Source organism: Brassica napus, chromosome A9, assembly GCF_020379485.1.
Source record: "Brassica napus cultivar Da-Ae chromosome A9, Da-Ae, whole genome shotgun sequence".
NCBI classification, from domain to species: domain Eukaryota; kingdom Viridiplantae; phylum Streptophyta; class Magnoliopsida; order Brassicales; family Brassicaceae; genus Brassica; species Brassica napus.
In genome coordinates, this window is record NC_063442.1 from 17,760,135 (window position 1) to 17,780,315 (window position 20,181).

Here is a 20,181-nt window from a genome sequence, read left to right on the forward strand (position 1 = left end):
TCTCCAGTAAGATGGTAAAACTTTTCTCGAAATGTAATAGTGGATTCAGTAGACAACTAAATGAAGAAGTAATCTCAAAAATCTATTTCCATTTTCCAAATTGTATCGTCTTTCCAACACAGGTCACAGCTGTTATCTGATGACTCACACCGACACAATACATCAAACTGATTGAGACCCCATTGTATCCAGTAAATGGTATTCGACAACGAAGGCACTAATCTCTTAACTCATCTATATGAAGCTGAGAATCAAAACATAACCAAGAAGCAAATCTTGAGAAGCAAAGAGAGACTCCATTTCAATAGACTTAAAAAGCACTAAAAAGGATTCATGAGAAAACCAATAGCAGCAATTTTCATTTTGATTCATAGAAACCCAACATGGAACATGACCACATCACATCAACATTCTCGGAATAAACTGAAAGATAGATCACATCACATCACATCAAATCCTCTGGACTTTATCCGCCTTGACCACAGGATTCGCCTTTGCGATTGCACCGCGTCCAACCTCTTTGAAATCGAAGCTACACTCATGCTTCTCCGGGTACCTATGCCTCCCGCAAAACGTGCTACCGCACTTGCACTTGAACCCCATAACTCCAACCTTCTTGTTACAGCTGAAACACCTGTTCGGCCGTGCGGGTTTCGAAGGCTCTCCCTCGTCCTGTCCCGTAGCTACAGGAGGAACAGCAGACGTCTCAGCAATCACAACGGTTTCCACCGAGGCTGGTTTGGTCTCCAGAGGCTGTTTTGGCTCTGGTGCGGTGATGAGACTGCACGATGGAAGCTTTAGTGATTTCTCCACCGCAGCTTTTGCTACTGCGGTTTGATCCTCTTCGGCTCGGAGGCTTCGGTAACATTTGGAACAGAGGTTCATGTTGGAGGGTGACCCGAAGAATCCGCACCCGTTGTCGCAGAGCTTTGGCTCTGTTGGTGGGAAGCTTGTGCTGTTGTTTTGCTCAGAGCTCATTGTTGTTGTTGTTGTCTTTTAGAATCCTGTCTTCTTCACCTTCATTAAACAAAGAACAAAAACAAAAATTAACTTCTGACAACAACAGAAGAATGTTATTTTGTCTCAATTCGATTCAACCCAGCTCCAAACTAATCATTTTGAATCAATTCGATTAAGCCCAGATTAGATATAATCAAATTGACTTGATTCCATTTCAACCAAACTTCCATATAATCAGATCGATTTAATTCGATTCAACCCAGCTCCGATTCAATTCGATTAACACAACTTCTATAACCAATTCGATTCAACCTAGCTTCGAATAAGATCTATTTCTAGGGAAAAAAAAACACGAAAGTGTCAAGCTTTCAATCGTTAGGAAATGACCCAAACACCAAGAAGCATTTCTACGCATGACCTAAGACAGTTTTATCCCAAAACATGTTCAGATCTGTCCAAGAACAAACACAAAGCAGATCTAAAAAGAGAAAGTTTACGTACCAGAAACGGTCAGATCAAAACGAGAATTTTCCTGCGATCTTCAAAGCTTGAGGATGGAATTTCACAAAAAGCTGTTTTCTGATCTTCCCGAGAAGAAGATGAGAGAGAGAGAGAGAGACGGGATTCTTACTTTTGGATTCTAGAGAGATTTGTTGTTAGAACAAATCCCTTAATTTAGGTTACACGAAAGAAAAGATAACCAAACACGCAACTTGGTTTGATTAGAATAATGTTTCGTTTATATAATTTGGGTACGAGACACGGTTATGTCGGTCTTGGGTTTCATTTTTTGACGTCAGTCTTGGCGTGCTTTTGAATCGTTATTTACCGTTGGATCTGTACGCCGACTTTAATCGAACGGTTAGCCTTGGTCAGGATATAAGCGTAATTACTGATCCATTTTGAGGTTAGAAAGTAAATTTATCTTTTCCCATTTTCCCCCGCAATCCACAGTTTCTACTCTCTTCGAAATATTTTCTCATAGAAGAAACTTACTATTTTGTTCTATAGAAACAATAGTTTCAATCTTTCTTTTATAAAAAGTAATAGTTTTAGATTTAATTATTCACATTAAGATTTATATTACCACGGTTTTAAGGTGTGAAATCTAAAAACCGATATAGACTATAATTATAATCGGTTTATTGTTTTTTTATATTAAACTATAAACTATTTTAAATCAACATTATACAAAAATTAAGACCCTAATTAGATTTAAAAAAATATTCTGAAATAAAAATGACATGAATTAGACTCGTAATTGGATCTGATAATGGTCTTAATTTGGTTAAATGTCGATTTTAGATGGTGAATAATTTAATTTAAAACCATAATCCAATCAATCATGGTGTATACATTTTTAGATTTTAAACTTTTTAAAACCGTGGAGATTTGGATTTATAAAGACATTATGATAAGGCTCATTTAGATGAATATACAAATATACAAATAATAGTAGGTAACTGTAGATGTATGTGGTTTTTGAAAGTATTTGCGATTTGGTTATTTAGTCAGTATGATTTACCAAATTAGCCCTCAGTAAGATGAAGAATCTTAAGTAATCGAGCATTAGGTGGGAATTGATTTGTTTTTCACTGCGATTACCACTTCAATGATCTATACGAATATAAAAGCAAAAATATACTTCAATATTATAACTAGCGTTTCAAGATATGTAACTGTGGTATTCACAGATCATATTTCTCGTCAGATGCATTTGTAGCATAGACCTAGAGGGCATGGGGGGAATTATTGAAAATGTAACAGTGGTTTTCCATATAGCTAATATAAATTGTTTTTATAGTTATGTAGTGCAAATTCCCTTATGATAAAGATTATTATTACGATCTTTTTTTATTAATAATATTGGAGATAGAAAAATCAAGAGAGTCTCTAACCGGTGTTGAAATCATAGCGTGTAAAAAAGAAGAAAAGTCCAAAATACCAAACTAAATTTGTGCTTAGATTGGAGAAGAAAGCGATCTAAGAACAGTAGATTTATTCAGTTAATTGATCAAAGCGACTTCAGTTTAATGGAAGCGAAGAATATAAGATCGAGTTCGTCGTCAGTTTACTCGGAGATAAAAAATTTCATTTGGGCAATGGAATGCATGAGGAATCTAAGACAGTTTACTGTTATATTTGCAATGAATTGTTCATAGTTGGTGAAAATAGTTTTGGAATCAGAATAATGGTCAACCTTTGCAAGTTATATGGAAGGTATAAAGATCTTGATGAAAAAATAACAGATCTGTGCTCATTAATATACCACGGACGTAGAATATAAAGGCAGATAGTTTCACACGTATCGCAAGAAAGTAATTTTTTTTTGTTCATATGGATACAAAACTAACGGTTTGATTTGTAAAATGTATATAATTCTGTTTAAATTGTTGAATCGAAGCAACTAAACCATAAACAATCCAGACATAGCCGATCAGAAAACGATCAATATGTGCTCAAAAATGAAGTCATCACTCCCAAAGATGATAGAGCGAGAAAAGAGAAGGCTAAACGATCAAGCCATACCACTTGAACTAAATAAGGAGGTTTAATTAGTTAATCGGTTGAAAAAAAGTTTTGTAGTATATGATTGCTTTATTAAATGAGAAATATATAAAATTGAGTAGTTCATTCCATGGCACAGTTATAATACTAGGTAATAATCCGCACCTTGCGTGGAATGTGATTATTAGTTTTGTTATTTTTAATAAAAAGACATTAAATTTGTTTAATCTAGATATTGGTTCGGTTAAAAATTTTTTTTTTTGTTTTTAATCTTCTAAAATATCACTATTATTTTAAATTAATATTCATTTTAGTTTATTCAGTTAAAATATTTGATTTTTTGGTTTTTTCGGTAAAAACCAAAAATTAATATTATTTGTTTATTTTCATGTTATGAATTTTAGATAGTCGTCATGTTGAACCAATAAATTCATATTATAGTTTCTAAACAGATAATAGTTTAACAAAAAGAAAAGAAAATTATTAAGACAAATCTTTTCACTACAATTTGATCGGTAGTGAAAGAAGCATTAAGAAGAAATATTTTAACTTTAAAAAAAAATTAGATTCTTCAGTTTTGGTGAATACTTAGTTACAAAGTGCTCATATCAAGGTGCACATGTATGTGTATGTAAAAAGTATATAAAAATAGTTGACACATATATAAAGATATTGTTAATTAATATTAAATGACATTTTTGTTTAAAATAATACATGAAAGATAAAATTAAAATTAATTTAAAATAAAAAAAGCCTTGACATTAGTCATTTTTTCATATAAAGAAAATAAAATTGTATCCGTAAATAGAGGTGGACACATATCGAATATCTGGGTATTTGAAAGCATTCGTTTCGATTCGATCTTTAGCCACCTAGATATTCGGTAACTCGAATATCCGAAATGTTTTAGAATTTTAAAGAATATCCGATTTGATCCATAAATAAAATAACATTTTAAAAATAATTGAAAATTTTAGTAATAACATTTTATTACAAAAATAAAACATTATTTAACCTTTTAAATTCTAGTACCTAATATAATAAATTTAATTCATAAAAATATTGTAAAACTGATATAAAGTATAATATATATAATTCTTTACATATATGTATATATATGCATATAAAAGATCGAATTAGATATATGTTCCTAAAAATATTGGTATTTGTGATTTGCTTCTTTTTTGGATATTGTATTTTAGTATTTGATTTGTTTCGTAAAGTTACGGATATACAGATATTTTGGTTCAATTCAAAACGGATAACAAATCGAATCAAAATTTATGAATATTTTGCTCAACTTTATCCATAAACAATAAAAATAATATATATATAGTTTGGCTTTTTATTTGTTATCTATTAACCGAAAAATCCAGAATTTTATTGGAACCATATATGTGAGTTTTATATTTAAAAAAGCACAAAGTACATAGTTTAAACATATTTATGAATATAATATAAACGCGTTAATATACTTATTATCAAATTATTGTGAAGCTGACACGTGTTTATTATAGTGTGAATGCATTTATTATAATGTTTCTTCTTTAATATATAAGAGATTTTTAGTTAACATAGAATTTTTTTAAATAAGAACTGTAAAGATAATTGAGAAAGTGACACGTAAATATTGAATTATTAAAACTTATCATTTAAAAGGGCTTTAAAAATGCTTCCGGATTAATATAAGCTCTGTTCTTTTGGCTGACGCTGCCGCAGCGGCCAACAATTCACAAAATACGCTATATAATAGATTCATCTTTTCTTTTACTGTTGTTAAAATCAACGCTAAAAATACGGCGTCTGATAATTGTATGAGATTCCTGATACCATTAAATCCAGCGTCAGAAAAGTGGAAGTACGCGAGTGTTTCTGCGGGTGTTTCTGGAAAGCCGACGATCGAAACTAAGAAGACGATGCCATTAATTATTTAATTTCCTTCGTATTTTTCAGTCGCTGGCCGCTGCGGCAGCGTTAACCAAAAGAACAGAGCTATACAAGAGATTGGGGTTAAATTTTGTACTAGTTGTAAGAATTAAAGATAAAAAAAACTGCATTAATGCATCAAACGATATACTCTGACAAAACGAATGAGGCATTCATAAAATACTTATATCATATAGAAATTAATTGTTCTAATCAGACATTTCATTCTTCTTTTGAGCAAAACAACGAATAATCTGTAGATAATGCTTGAATCATCTTCCACCATGATTCATAACCAATGCTATTAGAGACCCCTTTAATTTTCTAAAGTATGTTAACTTTCAAATGGAACAATCATGAGACATGCAGAAATGAGTGGCTTACACATCCCTACGGACCCTACCCACCTTTAATGTCAAGTCATCATGTTGTTTTGACATTGAATAACCAAACGCCTTGCTGTTTTCCTTCATCTGAAGTGAATCCTACCTTTCTGAACAAGAAGTTAAAAGAATAAAATCAAAGAGAAGTGCTAAAAAGATAAGGCCTTATAACTTGTTCAAACCAGAAAAAAAAAGATAAGGCCTTGTAACACATCTGATAGTTACTTTGTATTAAATAGAATCAGTCACAATGTCACAAGTAAACTTATGTATAGATCAATGGGTTGTCGTTAGTTTAATTTAAAATACAAAAAGCCACAATTAAAAATCACATACCTAAAAACGCTTGAGACAAAATTGATATTATGTGTAGTATTGAGTTTACCAAATTATGAATTTGTGTCAAAAACTTCCTCATTTTCATTGGTAAACTAAAAGTCTAAAGCACATACATTAAAAAAACCAGCTATTTTCTGATAACCATATCCTTCAGAATTTTGCTTATCTTCAAGAATTTGTGTCAAAAATTGCGAATTAGCTATTTTAACATTCCACTGAAAAATTTTCATAAATTTATTTTTAAAAAACTTATGAAAAATTAAAAGAATTTTTTATTTTAAAAGTTTTATACAAATTATAAAAAATATTAAAATATACCATAAAAAAACTAAGTATAGAACTAAATCGTCTTGGCTTAGTGGTAAATGGGCTACAACTGGAGTTTTCACCATGGATTCGAGTAGCATTGGTTACCTAGCTGCGTCTTCAACGATAGGATTTCGCGTATCCGAATGCAAGCTCTCGTGAAATTAGTTTTAGGCCTAAAAATTTAGTATAAAAAAAAAGCTTGATATTATCTATAACTGCAATAGCAAAAATGACCTAAATGGAAAACTTCCTTGGAAGTCTTCCAAGTCAATGTGTAATAAAATTTCATTTTCTCTAAAATTATAAAAAAATTTAACATTTTCTTGTTAACTCATGTATATAAATCAATATTGGGGCTAATGAATGAAATTGATAACTTAATTGGTGATAATTACGAGGTTACCAACATTCATGTTTATTAATGTTTCTAGCTAATCCGAGAAGACTTAGTACGTTAGTTTTTGTAAACTTGTATTTTTAAGAGTGTTAAGTAACTTTACATATGTTTTTTAACTTTCAAAAATATCAAATCATGTGGTTTAATATGTCTTCTTAAAACATAAGATATACTTTTTTTAACTTTCATGAGATTTAAAATTCCAGTTTTCACTTAAAATTAATTTTTCTCTCTTAAATTTTAATTTTCCGCTTAAATTTCCCGCTTATATTTTAAATTTCCGCTTAAACATTAAGTCTTCCAAAGACTTCACAGAAGTCTTCCAAAGACTTCCCAGAAGTCTTCCATAGACTTCACAGAAGACTTTTAGTGAAAGTGTTATCTATTCTTTTCTTATGTAATGTTTGATCTTTTTGAATTTAACAATGAATTTGGAAGTCTTCTCCCTTAGTTTTAGTAAATTTGGCTAAATTTTTGTGTTATTATGTTTTGCTATTGAAGCTGAATATAACTTCAAATTCAATAATATCAAGTACTTTTTGCAAGATAACATTGTACAAATGAACATTTTCATTAACGTATTTTCAAATTAAAAAAAAAAGATCCACAACTAAAGAAGTATACAAACAGATCACAAAACAAACCATAAACTAAACTATTACACTTGGAGTTAGAGATCATTCCTCCACATAGATAAGTGTGGACTTTGATAGTCCTCATGTTTCAGGTTTTTGAAGACTGCGTGGAAGACTTCCATGAAGGTTTTTAGGAAGTCTTCGCATGCATGAATTTTTCTTCAAATTTGAAACTTCCATTATTACCTTTAACACACTCAGATCTGTTTACCAGATAGTTGGACAGCTCCTCCACTTTGATAGCTCCAGATCTGAAACTAAATGAAAGATTCAAAGCATAATTTGGAAAAAAAAGTAAGAGTTTTAAGTAGCACGAGATTACCAAATGAAGAAAAATCAGACACGGAAACTTACCAAATCGCTCAAATCTATTATGAAAAAAGAGACGACATGGAAGAAGACTCGGTCGGAAGACTTCCGTGAAGTTTTCTAATGCATTATATGTTAGAAGACTTCCGAGAAGACTTCCTGTAAATCTTCCAAATTTTGGCTCAGATCTGAAAAATTTGCATATTCAAAAGCATTCAAATGCCTTCAAAACAAAGAAAATCTTCAAACTTTGAGCAACAAAAATAGTTTTCAAAAGGTAAAAGCTTTAAGCAACAAAAGATTACCAAATGAAGAAAAACAAACATAGAGACTTACCAAAACGCTAAGATTTGTTATGAAAAAGAGACATGGGAGAAGACTCTGGCATAAAATCCTAGGAAGTCTTCTAGTGCATTATATGTTAGAAGACTTCCGAGAAAACTTCCTTGGAAATCTTTCAAAGTTTGACTCTGATCTAAAAAAACTGCATATTTAAAAACATTCAAATGTCTTTAAAACCGAGAAACTTTTCAAAAATAAGGTAAGAGTTTTAAGCAACAAAAAAAGTTTTAAAAAGGTCAAAGCTTTAAGCAATAAAAGCAAACGAAGAAAAACAAGACGTGGAGACTTACTAGAACGTTCAGATCTGTTATGAAAGCGGAGACATGGGAGAAGACTCTGCCAGAAGGAAGTCTTCTAGTGCATTAAATGTTAGAAGACTTCCGAGAAAACTTTCCAAGAGGTCTTCCAAGTCTGCCTCAGATCTGAAAAAATTACATATCCAGAACCATTCAAATGGCTTCAAAACATAAAAAAACTTCAAAAATAAAGTAAGAATTTGAAATAACAGAAAAAAATTTCAAAAGGTAAGAGATTTAAGCAACAAGAAGTTACCAAATGAAAAAAAAATGATTTATAGATCTACCTTTAAAGGAGTGAAAGATGAGAACAATATAATAAAAAACCTGCAAAAATAAAATAAATCAGTGAGAAAAACATGAGATAAAATGAGAAACTCATATAAAATTTGGTGTTTTCAAGTTCAAAGAGATTAGAGAGAGGTTTGAGAGTTTTAAAATGACAAACATAACATTTTTACTTCCATTTGAAAGGAATAAAGAATTTGTAAATTTTCCTTTTATAGTTAAACAAAAATCCCAATAAGGTTAAATATTTCTGATTCAGAAGACTTTCAAGTAAGTCTTCTAGACCCTAAATTTACTATTCGCAGAAGACTTAGGTCTTCTAGTGCATTATTTGTTGGAAGACTTAAGTCACCTACACTTTAAATTCAAAATAACTAGCTAAGTAGAAACAAACACTTCATAAAACTTAAATTCAATTTTAAAAATTTTTAATTACACAAAACTAAACGCATATAAGTCATAATTTAATTTTTTTTTTAAGTTAAGCTTTCAAAATCTAACCTTAACACAAACAGTACTACAACATATGGTACCAAACCCTAAACAAAAAAATACCATGACACACCTTCACTCATATATGTTAAAAACAATTCAATTTTACTTGATCTTGATTTAAATAATTTACAAATGTTTATAATTACATTATTTTAATTCCCTCCCCCCATCAAAAATATTTTGTTAAAATTTACAAATTATTTTTAAGATCACTATTCGTAAAAATGCATTCTGATTTTTGGTTGGTCATAAGGGGCTTGTTATAATTTCACAAAGATTTTAGGTTACTTTTATATTTGTGTGGAGTTTGGGTAGAGTTTTTCATTTAAAATCAAGTTCTGAATCATTTTGTCAAATTTCTATTGATTGAATTTGAATTATAGATTTGTATTCAAATTTAAGGTTTACTAGATCTTGATCCCTGCGCACACGCATGTAATTTGTTTACCTTTTTATAAATTGTTTAATGACATTTCTAAATACATAGGTTATTTAGAGATTTTTTATATTCCTACACATCATAACCGAACTGACCCGAATCCTGAAGGATCGGACTCAAATTCTGCCCATAAATTTATAATATCCAAACGAAACCTAATTTTAAAACCCAAAAATATTGATACTTGAAAGAACCGTTTCATACCCGAATGGATACCTTAATAATAATGTCTAACTGTTATGTAAACAAATAAAAATTTATTTGTTAATTGGTTTAAATTTTTGTCATGAATGAAACAATTCCATTCAAATCAAAGATATTATTATTGTTAACACGTAAAATAAAGAGTTTGTCTATCTTGCTCAAAAAAAAAGATTCAATATCTTTAAAAAAAAGAAATAAGATAATAATAGTTTGTGAAGTTATATTATATTTTTAAAATAAATAAAATAAATATTAGTAACTACCAAAAAATAATTTTTTATTAGTGTTAACTCTGTCAGCAAAACACTAAACTTTAAACCCTAAACCCTAAATCCTAAATCTTAAACCCTCGGGTAAAACTTAAACCTTTGGGTAACTCCTAAACTATAAATCATAAACATTAAAACTATTTTTAAAAATACTAAACCCTGATCCTTAACCCTAAACCCTTGGGTAAAACTTGAACCCTTGGTAAATCCTAAACCCCAAGGGTTCAGGTTTTATCCAAGAGTTTAGGGTTTAGTGTTTAGAATTTTGAGTTCTTAAGATTAGTTTTTAATGTATATGATTTAGGGTTTAAAATTTACCCAAGGATTTAGTGTTTTGCTGACCATATTAAGAATATTAAAAAAAAATTATTTTTTGATAATTATTGCTTATTTTTATTTATTTTGAAAACATAATATAATTTGACAGATTTTTATTACTTTATTTCCTTTTTATAAGATATTGAATCTGAAATAACTAAATCATATTGGTTGGTGAACGTACAAGTTCACCCTAGGGGCTGAACCAAAAAAAAACTCTAAAATGAATGATGTTCAATTATTATGATAAAGATAATTACTGAGGTAGTTAAGAAGAGTTAAAAATAGAATGTAAAAGATGTAATAAAACAATTAAAATAGGTAACTTCTATTTTAAATTTGTGTAATAAATATTGTCGAATTATTTGGAAAATACAATAAATGAAGTGGTTGAAATTAGTTTTAAAAAAATGAAAAAAATGTAAGAAGTCGCTTAAATTTAGGCAAATAATGTTTTGTACTTCGGTTTTAATAGAGTAGATGTATTTTGAAACATCCCCCTTAGATCTTCTTGTTTGGTTGTTGTACTCAATAAAATGAGATACGGAAGAAAACCATTTAAACAAAACTTTCTTATAACGCAATCCAAAAATTAAGTGACTTTTTTGCATAAACACAATTGCATTATTAAGAAAATTCTTAGGTAGGGTGAACCTTTAGGTTTACCTAACCAATGATATCTTGCCAATTCATATTCAGTTTTTTGGAAAGAAAAAAAACAAACTTAGGTTCATCCCCATGGTGAATGGTTAAATTCACCTCACCTTTTATAACCAACCAAAGTGTCATGTAGAATTAGTTTAAAAATGTAATAAAATTAAAAAATAAATGGCTCAAAAAAAACAAACCAACTTTAATGCCGTCTCCAAAATCTGAAACTCTAAAATCTAAACTATATACCTAAAACTTAAACTTTAAACCCCAAATCGTAAACCGTAGACACTAATCCTAAACCTAAACCCCAAAACTCTAAACCATAAACTCTAAATATTAAACTCTAACCCTAAATCCTAAACCATAAATCCTAAAATATTACCCTAAATCCTTAACCCATCACTTGATTAGGTTTCAGGTTTATGATTTAAGATTTAGAGTTTGAGGTTTAAGATTGATGATTTAGGGTCTATAGGTTAGACTTTTGGGTTTAGGATTTAGAGTTTTGAGTTTAGGATTTATGGTTTATGGTTTTAGGTTTAGGATTTAGGGTTTAGAGTTTAGGATTTAGGGTTTAGAGTTTTGAGTTTTGGGTTTAGAATTTAGGGTTTAGAGTTTTGGGTTTAGAGTTTTGGGTTTGAGATTTAAAGTTTAGGGTTTAGGGTTTAGATTTTTAGAGTTTGGGATATGCATACAATGTTTACGTCAGTGTTGTTTTTTCTCGTCCAATTTTTTTTTAAAAAAAATTATCTTACATGGCACTTTGGTTAGTTATAAAAGGTGAGGTGAATTTAACAATTCACCATGGAGTACCAAGGTATTGTTCAAAAAAAAACTAAATAATTAGAAATATAATTATCTATAGACAAAAAAAGAAAAAGATAAACTTAACGCCTGTCAACTTCTTCTTCATGGATTGCAGAAAAGGGACGAAGAAAACTTGAGTTTTAACTTTTAGGATTTCTTCAGCACGATATGACTAACCTTGAGAAGATGAAAGACGAGGAAAAGGTGAGTTTTCGGTTTGATTTTCTGGCTTGTGTTTCTCAAAATTCATCTATTTTTAAGAGTTTTTTTTTGTTTGTTTTAGCTTCTCTTTTATTCAAGCAAAGATTGTTTACCCCAATACACAGCACATATATTTCATTTACTTCAGTTACTAGTTACTACTACCTCATCATGTAGAGTTTTAAGTGATGAATGCAACATATTTTAAGTCTTCAGTTTTTGGCAAACCGTTTTTAAACTTGGACCTTGAGATGAAGAAACATGACAGTCTAAACTGAATCCTGAGTCTGGAGATGGAGAAACATGACAGTCTAAACTGAAGTCTGAATCTGAGATGGAGAAACATTGAGCCCTTTGCACTCACATTTTTTTTGTTCCAGATCTATAATCAAATCACTACGGAGCAGCACTGAGACATATAAATGGTGGCAATCAGGGCCGGCTTACAAGGGGAACAAGCAGTGCAACTGCCCCGGGTCCATGTCCGTGTCTCCCCGTATAATAATAAATAAAGGATCCATTTTTTTATAAATTTATATTTTTATATATAAAAAAATTATAAATATAATAAATAAAACTGAAAAAGGTCCAAAATTATTTGATATGTATATAATTTTATTTTCATTACAAAATATATAAAATATTACTTATTAAATTTTAAAAAATATTTTAGACATTATCTGTATATAAATTTTAAAAAAATAATTTTTTTTTTGCCCTAGAGGTTCCTAATAGTGTTGAGCCGGCCCTAGTGGCAATGAACTCTAGAGTTTTGTGGAAGCCAGCAAACTAGAAGTCAAGACCTGAAAAAACAATGAATAAAATGCAAATATAAGAGGTTTACACACAGACATGGAGGCAGACTGCTTGTTGCGACACCAAGCTCCCTGGAAGATCGCTTAACTTCTTTTGGAACACTGTTCAGATTTGATACAGACAAATAAGTTTTCAAGGGCAAGAATCTAGTTTAGCAGTTGCAAGTGTTTAAACTGTTAAGCCTTTGTTTTTCTTAGACAGCATAGTTACCTCCACTTCTTGATTTCGTGAGGCACAAGTCACAGTCATATGATTTATTTCAGTATATACATTAGTGGTTCGGGTCCTCCTTTTAAGTACCTGGAACAAAGAGAAGAAAATAAAGTTGATCCAAGATGTATATATGTCTCTGCCAGACGTAGCTCTTCCTCACTGCCAAACTCAGATGGTCACCAACGTAGCAGTGTCCTCATCTTCTCCCGAGGAAGAGGATTGTGTTGTGGCTGTCAAGTTTTTTGTTTTCGTGGAAGGTCCAAGGGGAATTAGAAAGCAAAGGAGACTTGAAAATCACAAACACAGGCTCTTTTCTTTCATGTACCCGATGGTGTGGAAGCACCGTAGCCTAGTGGTTAAGCTTTAAAAGCTTCTACACCCAGGTTTGGGTTCGAATCCCAAACTATGCAATTTTTTGCAGATTACAGGAAATCCAGGTTTCAAATCCCGGAGATAGCGGTTTATTAAAACAATTATGCAGACTATGGAAGAAAGGCTTACAAGAGATCTTTAACATGGTGCAAGTAAATCTGGTCAAGTGTGGATCTTCATAGGACGGCTCAGGTGATGCAGTTAGACGTAGGTCTTCATAAGACAGGTAATTATTATCGGTTGTCGAATCGTCTATGTAATCTTTCTCATATTATAATTGTAATATCATAATAAATCAGTGTTAAAAAAAACTTATTTTTATGGTTTTCCTTTTTTTCTGTAGTTAATTATTATATTTATAATTTTTAACCCTTTTTTCCAAAAACTGAATGTGAGTTGGCAAGATATTATTTGTTAGGAGAAAGATTCACCATAAGAATTTCTCCATTATTAATATATTGGTTCCATAAAATCCTGATTCATAACTCGTACTGTCGTTCTGTTCTCTGGCTTATCGACTCTGTTCTGGTTTAGTCAACTTTGTGTTGTATCAGAACCAATTTAAAAAGAACAACCATAAGAGTCATTACAGAAATAATTTAGAACAGCCAACATAAACAACCTATAAATGTCTTCGAACATCTTAGATAAGGGTTTATGTCACTACTCCTTTCTATTTTTCCATATTGTAACAAGCGAGACACCCATCAGAGACATAACCACCGTCTGCCAAAAAATAAGAATTTGTCTATGATTAGAATGAAAAAACATGTTAAGAACTAAAAGCAAAGAGATGTAACAAGACGAGGTCGGTTTTTTAAACTCACGGAGATTGCTGGAGGCACTCCAACAAGAGGATCTTGAAAGAACTTTGTCGCGAGGGCCAGAGCAAGAAGACTACTTTGCATTCCTGTTTCATAGGATAATGTTCTTTGCAGGGCCTTTACATCAGGTGCCTTGCTGAAGAGCAAACCAGTTAAAAAGTAACCAGCGACGAAAGCCAAGAGATGAAAAGTGATAACGAGTAACAAAATGGTTGCACCGAACGGAGACAAGATTGAGTCTATGTTCAAAGCGAGGGGTGCTCCTAAGCAACAAGCCATATCGATAAGCGTTAGCGCCGGGAGAAATGGTTTGATCGCATTAGACAACCTTGGAAATAACCTGTAGTCACATTTCTCATGTAACATTAGTATTTAGGTAGCCGTACATTGAAAGTGTTTTGGATAAACTCTCATCCTATCCAAATTAATCAATATGAAAATTGGTTTTAGAAAAATTCCTAAAGACAAGTATGATCCGACCCATACAGATATCAACCAAAGTGTCAAATCGAAAGTTTAGACAAAAAAATGTTTGATATATGTAATGTCATGTGTCCAAAGCTAATAAATATTAGACTTACCAGGTAATAACCAAAAAAAAAAAACAAATCTATGCAGATTTATTGATCAGGTTCAAAATGGATAATATATATCATATATTGGATAGAGTTGCACATGAATTTGAGAAAAGCCCAACAAATCGTGCCGTATATGTTTGAAGCCTGATAAATCTGACATGCATGCATTTCTAATTGATTGAGCTTGTGTCTAACCGGTTCAGAAGAAGTCCTGCGGCAATGGGTGTAACCACGACCTGGAGAATGCTAGAGACCATCCCAACCACATCAACGGGAAGCTTTTTACCAATGAGCAAGAGAGAAAGCATGGGTGTAACGAGTGCCGCGGTAGCTGTTGAGATCGATGTCATGACAATACTAAGCGGCGCGAGTGAAGGATCGGTCAAGAAAGTTGTGTAATTCGATAGTTGAGCTCCACTAACACATGAGACCAACATGATTCCAGCACCTATAGGAGTAGGTAGCTTGAAATGGGAGACAGCTATTAAGCCGAACATATAACCTAAGAGAGGTTTTATCAGGTATTGTCCGATGTAACCGGCGAAAATAGCGTCTGGTCTTTTAAGAGCTTCAAGAAAGTCTCGTTCGTTAGAGTTGATTCCAACAGCAAACATCATGAACCCTAAGCCAGGCACAAAGTACCTAAAGACAGAGAAATAGTAATTCAAGATTTGTAATTAAGATCATGATCAAGTTAGTAATTAGGTGACCCAAACCTTGGCTTGAACCATGTGAAAGAAGGTGGATAGAGAAGAGCTAAGATTGTACTTAAGAGAGTCACATGAGGAATAAAAGAGTTGGCTTTCTTTAATACTTCCATTATAGAAACCTTCTCATTGTAGACCTGAAACCAAACACAACTGTTACTTGCCAAGAAAGCGAAAGAAGACTTGGATCTTGTTGGTTATGTTTTACCTCGGCTGATTCAGATTCTGAGACATATCTCCGCCAAGGAAAACTCAACCTACCATCTTTAATTTGGATTGTAGAACAAGGCAACACCCAAAATTAAATTGCTTCAGTCCAAACAAAAACACAGTTGTTCCATATTTTACTTACTTTGCAGAATCAGATCACTGCGTAATGGAAAATCTACAGATGATGAACCTGTGAGAATCAAACTCATCAATAACAAGAACGGAAGAAATATACATATAAAATTGTTAGAATTAAAGTGTTAGAACAAGGGACAAAGAAGTGAAACCTAGAGAAAGAAATGAGAAGCTGCGGTCGGGGAAATTTGCAACTCTTTGAGTGTTATGAGAAACCACAGGGTAGGAATAATCTCGAGGTTGAAGAAGACGATGTTGAGACTTCAAGAACAGAGTCTCGATAGGAGAGATCACGCCCATTTTATTTTTGATTCAGAAATAACCAAAACGACTATCTTGATCAGAGAGATACGTGGAAGCAAAACGCAGCATCATTATAAGCACGACGTACCAAATTATCAACCTAAATAAGAAAACGTTTCATTAGAAACTAGGCGTGGAAAAATATTTACCTCTACATGATACGCACGTGCGAGCGCCACACCAACCTATCGTCTCAAAAGCACTCGTTTTTTTTTAAAGATTTAGTCTTTGATTACTTCCCATTTTGAGGGAACACATCAAGGAACAATTTTATAGGGTTGAGGACTCGAAATTTTATAGGCCTTATTCACGCAATTAAATGACTTTTTATAATATGATAGACAAGCCGTTACTCTTTTAGCTTCTCGACCCCGAATGCGTTCACGCATGCCTTTCTTGGACCCAATCATACTTATATGTTACTCTGAGTAGTGAGATTGATGAACTTGAATTGTCTAAACTATTGAATGAATTGGAAAAGTTTAGAAAAGCTAGTCGATACTGACTAGAAGATATCAAATGATCAATATAACTTTTCTGTGGGAGGAAACGGCCAATTTCACCACTCTTCCATTGTTCTCATATGCGAACGTTTGAATCAAGCCTAAAACAACATGAACTGGCTCGTCTATCAACAATAGAAGACTCTTTTTGACCTATACATGACAACATCAAATAAATCATGAAACATAACGAACCAAAGTCTTGTACGAACGAGAATCATACAGAAACGTATACAAATTAAATTTAGCAACTAGAAACTCTGTAAACATAAGAAACACTATTTAAACTTTATAGGATTTTTAACATTAAACCTCTCAACTAAGTTTATTTCGGATAAAAACTCTCCAAACTAAGTATTTAGTGAAATAACCCCCAAACTAATTTTATTTAATTAATTAAACCCTTTGTCTACAGTGTGGGTCATAAATACCACTACTACCGGTAAATCTTTAGTTTAGAAGTTTTTACATTAAATAAACATAGTTAAGGGTTTTACCTTTGAAAAATCAAAAATATAAAAATATAATATCATTAACTAAAAATTAGTAACTTAAAATTTTTCAGAATTATCATTCTTTAAATTAATGCAAATAGATGAGTTTGGTTTCTTTTAAAATCAACATTATCTATGTATAAATTGAAAATGTAAAATACCAGAAAATATAATAAAACATTATCTAAAGATTTACTAGTAGTAGTAGTAATTCTTTTGACAGGCACTATATATAAAATAATTATCTAAAAATCTAGTAACTAACATTTTCAAAACTAGCACATCAAATAAATTATGCTGCATCCATGAGATATATTTATTTTAAAATCCATATTATATGTGGGAGCTAAAACTAACAATTATAATTTAATGTGAATAGAGTAAGGTTTAGTCAGACTAGGCTATATTCACATTAAATTGTTAGTTGCGGGTTTTATCTCCCACTTATAATTTGAATTTTAAAATAAATCTATCTCATCAATGCAGCATAATTTATCTGAAGTGCTAATTTTGAAAATGAGTGTCACTAATTTTTAAATAATTATTTTATCTGTATTGTCGGTCAAAAAAACCACTAATACCGGCAAAACTTTATATATTTTTTATTTTATTTTGTGGTTTTAATTTTAGTTTATACATAAATGTTGATTTCAAAATAAATCAAACTCATCTATTTGCATACACTTTCAAAATGCTAATTTTGAAAATTTAAGTTACTAATTTTTAGATCATGTTTTTATATTTACACATATTTTAGAACATTTTAGATCTTTAATGGAAACCCCATTGACTATCTTTATTTAATGTAAAAATCCTTAAACTAAAGATTTATCGATAGTAATGATAATTATGACCGACAGTGTAGACAGATAATTTAATTCATTAAATAAATTTAGTTTGGGGGCTATTTTACTAAATACTTAGTATAAGAGTATTTACTCAAAACAAATTTAGTTGAGGGGTTTTAACGTTAAAAATCTATTTTCAAAACATAACAACATTAATATTCACCAAATAAAATAGTTATATTAGATTAATTATTTGATTTAATTATTCGTGTAGTAGATAATTATTCTAAGTATTCAATAATATTTTAGCGTGTTTTGGAAACATATAAAAGATTTAGATCGGGTTTGGTACAAGTTATTTTTTGGGATTTTAAATTTTTAAACTTTCGGATATCCATTTGGGTTTGGGTAAAACCCATAACCCGAAATACCGTAAAAAATCATTTGGTATTATGTCAGGTACGGATCGATTCGAATTCATTTTTACCGGGTTGAGTCCGGATCGAATTTTCGGATTCGGTTTATTTGCGCAGCCCTAAGTGATATACATTCTAATAGTTATAAATCAAATTTATATTTAAATAAAAAAAAAAGAAAAAAACTATTAAGAAGACAAAAATGAATAATTTGTCCGGTTCCTTCACAAACGAAGTTCAGAATCAACAAGGGTTCGTAGAACGAAGGGAGTGTACAACTGATTTTTCAAAACACTTTCTTGTTCGTAACGAGGGAGAAATAAAATTGAGTTTTTCACGAAGTTAGAGAAAAAAAAAGACTTTCCGTATGGCATCCTTGTTTTAAGACATTATGGCGTTGCCAAACAAAGCAATGCCAAGAGAATAACTGACTAAGCTGTGCCATGAGGGTCATTTTAACCGTACATCTTTGCTTAGCATGGTTCGACAAAAGAAAGAGGTGAAAAATGGACCGAGAAAATAATGCTTTGTGAACCCAATTACTTTGACAAAAATATATGAAGAATCAGTGCTATTGAGGAACATTTTATAGAAAGAAAAGAAAAAGAGTAAATCATAATTTTTGATTATTTAAATTTTGTTAAAAGATAAAATCACCAAAAACCTACACATACACGTATTTGATTACTTACAATAAATAGCCTTGAATTTCCATTTCATAAAAAAAATATACTTATTCAAAAATTAAAATTTAATAATTTTGTAATAAGATTTAGCAGTATTAAAAGAAATAAATTATAATAACAAAACTTTTAACAATATCTAATTAATATCATTAAAGTTCAGTTACATCTTGATCATTAATACGGCAATAGAGATCTTTTTAGACAAAAATTAAGTCAAAAGATTTATACAAAATTTTGACAGAACTAGTGCAACTATAAAACCCACAAATATTTTGTCTATTCTTATCGCCAATATATATATATATATATATATATATATATAACTATGAAATTTGTAAAAGTATCATATAATTTATTATATTTTGTTTTTTATAAATTTTATTTAAAATTAGTTTATAGTAATATTATATTACTAATTACAAATTAATTATTCATTAATTATAAAAGATTTAAATTTTCATAAGATTTGGTTAGATTTTTTTCTCAACAGATTTTATTATAACTAAAAATAATATTTAAATTTACAGTTAAATTGATTTATCATTAATATCCTTATAATTATTTAGATTCTTTAGAAATGTTAATGCAAAAAAATCAAATAGATATATGAACCTAGTATGACTATTTTATGGTAGATAAAAATGGTACGTCTCTGTTAATAGAGAAGATTCAGGCACACTATAGATATCGTTAATGTTTAAATCGTTTTTTTCCTATCGTTTCATAGATAGATTTTACAGAAATAGTAGAAAACTACACGTTACCTCATGATTGTGTAATGTTGTAATGCTTTGAATATGTGTTTCACCTACAACACTGAAGTGCACACTCCATTTCAGAAATATGTTTTCAACACTTTGGAGTTGTAGATAAACATTAGTTATCTAGAATATTAAAGTGTCCATTTCTGGAAAAAAGTTGTATCTAGCGTTTAGCGTTTTGAAATTTGAATCTGTTGGGCCTTAGTTATTTGAGGCATAATAATGTTAGGGTTTCTAGAACATATGAGATATATATATATATTTGTGCTTCCTCTAAATCAAACTAGCCGTTGAAA

General features: G+C 30.7%; 2 protein-coding genes across 3 annotated transcripts; both read right to left on the bottom strand.

Annotated features, from left to right (window-relative positions):
- Positions 1 to 276: 276 nt before the first annotated feature.
- Positions 277 to 1,740, bottom strand: LOC106367029 (zinc finger A20 and AN1 domain-containing stress-associated protein 7). The gene is made up of 2 exons (XM_013806713.2): positions 1,462 to 1,740; positions 277 to 1,017 (listed from the first exon to the last, which is right to left on the bottom strand). Exon 2 carries the CDS (start codon positions 976 to 978, stop codon positions 451 to 453), a length of 528 nt encoding a protein of 175 aa, XP_013662167.2. The 5' UTR covers positions 979 to 1,017; positions 1,462 to 1,740; the 3' UTR covers positions 277 to 450.
- Positions 1,741 to 14,009: 12,269 nt separating this feature from the next.
- Positions 14,010 to 16,487, bottom strand: LOC106367028 (probable sodium/metabolite cotransporter BASS5, chloroplastic). Of its 2 annotated transcripts, XM_048740807.1 has the most exons (8): positions 16,387 to 16,487; positions 16,087 to 16,269; positions 15,942 to 15,989; positions 15,798 to 15,853; positions 15,599 to 15,726; positions 15,078 to 15,524; positions 14,308 to 14,644; positions 14,010 to 14,206 (listed from the first exon to the last, which is right to left on the bottom strand). In XM_048740807.1, exons 2-8 carry the CDS (start codon positions 16,232 to 16,234, stop codon positions 14,144 to 14,146), a joined length of 1,227 nt encoding a protein of 408 aa, XP_048596764.1. In that variant the 5' UTR covers positions 16,235 to 16,269; positions 16,387 to 16,487; the 3' UTR covers positions 14,010 to 14,143. The 2 variants fall into 2 exon arrangements, with proteins under 2 accessions (XP_048596764.1, XP_013662166.2); XM_013806712.3 differs by lacking the exon at positions 16,387 to 16,487 and having other exon boundaries at positions 16,087 to 16,311.
- Positions 16,488 to 20,181: the final 3,694 nt, after the last annotated feature.